Source organism: Xenopus tropicalis, chromosome 3, assembly GCF_000004195.4.
Source record: "Xenopus tropicalis strain Nigerian chromosome 3, UCB_Xtro_10.0, whole genome shotgun sequence".
NCBI classification, from domain to species: domain Eukaryota; kingdom Metazoa; phylum Chordata; class Amphibia; order Anura; family Pipidae; genus Xenopus; species Xenopus tropicalis.
Genome location: NC_030679.2, coordinates 49703683 through 49708917, shown reverse-complemented (window position 1 = coordinate 49708917; position 5235 = coordinate 49703683). Strand labels below are relative to the sequence as shown.

The window sequence follows — 5235 nt, the reverse complement described above, 5'->3', positions numbered from 1 at the left end:
TCAATCCTTTATCAGGATCCCAGTGCCCAATGGATAGAAATCAGTCTGTTTGGCACAGGCGTCCCACCTGTGTAGAGCCTGTTGTGTATTTCCAGTCAATTTAACACAAACCCATATAAGTAACCTGCCTTCATATAAGGAGATGTATATTAGTAGCTAGAATATCTTTTCAGCAACAGGTGTTTTTCCAAGTGCTGCACAAAATGATGCAAGTAATGATGGAGCAATGGGGCACAAGTGCCATAGGCAGGCATGATAACTAGTGACATCCAGTTAGGATATAGCAAGGGTGCATGACTATACACGGAGTAGACCCTACCATTGCTGGGGGGCATATGTTTATAAAAAGCATATTGTTTAATGGGCCCTAATACGATTTTAACTTCCAGCTGTATCGGGATATTGCCCCCTCCCACCTTGTCATTGGCACAGATTTGCTCTAGCTCCCCCGAGTAACAGCATCACCATGCCCCGATTAGAAGTACCAGTCCTAAACATTTCATTAAGGCTGTTCCTGCCACACACTTGCCCTATCTCCCCTAGGCAGTGGCACAGCTGCACCCCGGAGAGTGAGGGAGAGAGGGGAGACGGGGTGACTAAAGCCTTGCTCTGGGCTGGGGGTAGGGAGCCGGCGGCGGGTTGGTGCCCGTGTGCAGGGCGCGCTTGGGCCGCACTTGTTTATTCAGCGCTGGAGGCGGCACGCGTCAGGCGCACGCACTGGAACAACAAACCCCGGAGAATGTGGCGCCCGGGGGGGGGGGGGGGAGCGGGGGGAGAGGGGCGGGGCCGGGCGGAACGCGTGGGGCTTGTGCCCATTGAAAAGGCGGCGGCGCCAGCGGCAGGGCAGTAGCAGCATTGAGTGCGCACAGTTAGAGCCAGGGAACGTGCAGGGCTGCTCCTGTCACAGTGTCAGTGCTACAGTGTCAGTCCCACAGCAGCCCCATCAGCAGCCCCTACAGCAGCCTCACACTCCCTCACACTCCCTCACACACCGCCGCCTCCTCACCCACAGGCTCGCCACACGCGAACGGCACGAGTCCCGCTGCCTCCTGCCCAGCCGCCCCCTCCTGCCCAGCATGGACAACTCCGCTGCCAACATCATGGAGAGCAACTTGTCCGGCCAGCAGCAGCAGCAGCATTTCCTACAGCCCGCTTGCTTCTTCCCGCAGAACGTCCAGCTGAGCCCGGCGGAGGAGCACGAAGCGGCCAAACCCAAGCAGATCAAGCGGCAGCGCTCGTCCTCCCCGGAGCTGATGAGGTGCAAGAGGCGCCTGAACTTCACCGGCTTCGGCTACAGCCTCCCGCAGCAGCAACCGGCCGCCGTGGCCCGGAGGAACGAGAGGGAGAGGAACCGGGTCAAGCTGGTCAATTTGGGTTTTGCCACTCTGAGGGAACACGTCCCCAACGGTGCGGCCAACAAGAAGATGAGCAAAGTGGAAACGCTGCGATCGGCAGTAGAGTACATCAGGGCGCTGCAACAGTTGCTGGACGAACACGACGCTGTCAGTGCAGCTTTCCAGTCCGGCGTTCTTTCCCCCACCATCTCCCCCAACTATTCCCACGATATGAACTCTATGGCGGGGTCCCCCGTTTCCTCTTACTCATCAGATGAAGGCTCGTATGATCCGCTGAGCCCGGAGGAGCAGGAGCTGCTCGACTTCACCACTTGGTTCTGAGATATTGAGAGCAGGTGAGTTGGCTCTATCCATACACACTGACTGCCCAGCATCCAGCCTGGACCACTCTGTCGGGAAGGGTGACACTTCCATAGCAACTGGGCGCAGTCACATCTAGAGGCCACTCTTTTATTGCTTTCTATTTAGATCAGCCAGTGCTTGATAAAACTGATTTTAGACCTGTCATCCAACAGTTGCCAGGAAAGTGGAAGTTTTAGTTCAGCAGCAGTAGGAGGGTTGCAAGTTTCCTATCTACCAATGAAAAAAGATTGACTTTTGCATCTACCTTAGCAATTACACTCAACTCTCCTAATTTACCATTTCCCAGCCTCAGGCAGGAAAATATTGGGTTTTTAAAACAATTCTTGAGCATGTTGATCAGCCTTGAGTAGTTTTGTGCTCATCTAACAGGAAGATAGGCTGTGGCGTCCTTTAAATTAATTATATAGTTAAAGTAATTCCTATTATAGGCTTTGCACAATTACAGCATTGCTTTGCTTTCATACATGAGTCTGGTGTGGAGCATTTCACTGACAATGTGCTAAATTGTCTCAGTAAATATGGCAGAACTGTGTCTGTGGTGGGGATTGCCTGAGCCATATGTGATGTCAACAAGTCCCTTCTGTATACTGATCTTTTGTATTGTTCTTTCAGGCTGTTTGCCTCCCTGCTTGGATAACAAAGTGAAGCTCACAGGAGCAGTCGGTCCCTCCAAGAACACTGAAGCACTACATTTGCACTCCAGTAGGATTCACTGGATGGATAGAGACATAATTCAGTGGGAGTCGTGGGTGGTGAAGCACACAGACACCATCCCAGCTCACACGTGGAAGAGACGTGGTCCGTATGAACAACCTGGGGCCTACCCCAAATAAAACGCAAGCCCTTATTGACTGTACCCTCCTTCTTTTCGATGGAGACCGTTCTCGGATCAGATTTGTGGAGTTTCTATCCCAAACTATGCTGTTATTCAAAGAACCCCCCCTTCAGACTCTACCCCCTATTTTTTTGTACCACTTTCCTCTTCAAATGCTTCCAATCTTTTGTGAATTTTTTTATTATAAGAAATATTTCTATCTGTCCCATCTGTTTTGGGATATATTAAGCTATTTTTGTACATAAGAGAGAGATTTATAGAAGTTTTGTACAAATGGTATAAAATATGTATATCTTGATACATTATTATGTAATGCTTATTACCTCTGCATATTTAGACTTGTAGTCTATAACCTTACAACTGCAATTTTGTATGTGGTTTTGTAAAGGACACTCCTTTTAAGGTGGGGTTGGAATTCCTACAGATGTACTTTAGCACCAACGTGTCTTACTTTATAGAAACTTTGTTAATGTATTAATTGTGTTATTAAACAATGTTCACAGTGAACAAAGTTTATGCAGCTATTGTCCAAACGCAAAATAGTGGTCCACTGTATCTATGCTGCCTTTTGGAACCCTATATACCACTGCCTTTTCTTACTGTTTTTAATACAAACTTACAAATGTCCTGCATAAATATGTTTTTTACACAATAGTTTCATAATAAAACATTTTTATATGGAAAAGACGACGGGTACTTATGTTTTATTATCTACCACCCATAATAAAGTGGCAAGCATTGTCCAGTGATACTTTGGCATTGGCAAGGCTGATGTATCTATTTAGAGCAGACACAAAAAAGATGGGTACCGATTGTTCCCCCCTACATGAAAAGAGCTGAACAATAAAAGAATGATTAATGGGTGTATTGTCCCTTAACCAGCACATCCACAGATCCCAGAAATATAAGTAATGAGCGGAGAGTGTAGCAAGCCAGACACTGAGCATTCAAGCACTGCTTTTCTCTTTCTATACAAGTCTAATCCCTTGTGTCTGAGAGAGAGAGAGAAGGTCAAATGCAAACAATGCTAGATAATATACAGCTTGCAAAATGTGCTATTTGTGTATAAAAAAAAAAATCATTTGGATTTGCAATATAATTAAAAAGAGAATCCTAGGGCAATATTTTATTTATAAAAAATATAATTACAATTTTTTCCTGTTATTTGTAGATAAAAAGAAATACTCCTTACTAACTTGTATTCCACACTTTGCTTTGATAAATCTAGCCTTTTCAGATACACATAATTATGCATTGTAAATGTGATTACTAAAAGTTGGAGACTTTACATTTTCTTTAATTTTTTTTTTTTTGTGAAGCTGCACAAAATCTTAGCTAAAGCCCCTCGCTGTTTCCAAGAAATAGACAGCTTAGAAGGGGGAAGGTGCCTCCCAGATCAGAGACACTGATCTATAAGCATGTCATTCTAACCAAAAAGCGTGATCTGCCTGTAAAAGTACCCAATTACCAAGATTCAAAAAGAAATTGGTGTGTGTGTGTTTTTTTTTTTTTTGGCTGGGTTGCTTGTTGTCAGTTAGGAAGGACGTGACCAGAATGAAAGCCCTGTTCCTTTTTTTGTGTGTGCCTGGATACTTGCTCCCCTCCTAAATGGCTTGAAAATTCAGTTTGCGTGCATCAAGCCAAGCGGAAAGCAAAGCGCAAAATTCAGCTTAGAAATCCCAACAAAGGACACAGAGCCAGCATGCCCTACACAGTTCAGATCTGTCCTGGCTCTGTTTGTACATCCATTCCCCCTATTTACAGAGATTTTACAGAAGCCTTCACGCATGCAATCAGCCAGGTTTTTATTGCACTTGCAGTAAACTCCATGTGCACACAGCACAGATTTATTGGGGATTTGGCTCAGTGGGCTTTAAATGTTACTAATTTGTTTCTTAAGCATTTACACAAACTTTCTTTAAAAAAACAAAAACCATATTACACATTTTTTTGTATTCGTGTTTTGTTTCTCAGTTTTTTTTTGTTCACTTTTTACCTAATAAAGTTTCTCTTTTTCCCCCCCCCGCTGTAACTTTACAGAGCTAGCATGCACAGAAAGTGTAGCGAATAATGTATGTCTATGAATATAACATTAGGATAATGTTTCATCCTTTACAAAAGGAGGGAATTTTCTTCTCCTTGTGTAGACAGGTGTTCCATTGCTGGCTTTTGAATAGTAAATATCCATACTCATTAAACTAAAGGCAAAGTTAAGCTGCTGTTTGCTACAATGTATAAGGCAGACTAAGAAATTCACAAAAACACACAATTTTACTTAAAATAGGAAAGGGCAGAGCAGGATTGGGGTAAATCTCATTATATCTACTCTAATCGCTTAGCAACACAAAGGCCTTTCTTCAGTGAGCAGAGGAAGCTATTCAGCAGCCCCTGACAAGCAGCATTCACTTAACGTTTGTAAACTCGGTAAATCAAGAGCCATGTGCACTATGCATTTACAAAGCTGCGCCCAGCCGCTGGGATTCACATCAAATATTCCAGTCTTCCTGCATTCCTGTTCTTAGTAACTATTTGCACATTGTAAATCCCAATTAATTCTGATTCTTTCACCCCTTTTCTGTATCCTAAGAAAGGACGTCTTCTTGCTGCCAAACTCCTAATCTGGAAATAGACATAAACCACTATGCAATCCAACTTTTTCACTGCAATATAAATTTTAAGTTA

General features: G+C 44.4%; 1 protein-coding gene across 1 annotated transcript; it reads left to right on the top strand.

Moving 5' to 3' along the window:
- Nucleotides 1-819: 819 nt before the first annotated feature.
- On the top strand, nucleotides 820-3233 carry ascl1 (achaete-scute family bHLH transcription factor 1). The gene is made up of 2 exons (XM_002944602.3): nucleotides 820-1690; nucleotides 2331-3233. Exon 1 carries the CDS (start codon nucleotides 1077-1079, stop codon nucleotides 1674-1676), a length of 600 nt encoding a protein of 199 aa, XP_002944648.3. The 5' UTR covers nucleotides 820-1076; the 3' UTR covers nucleotides 1677-1690; nucleotides 2331-3233.
- Nucleotides 3234-5235: the final 2002 nt, after the last annotated feature.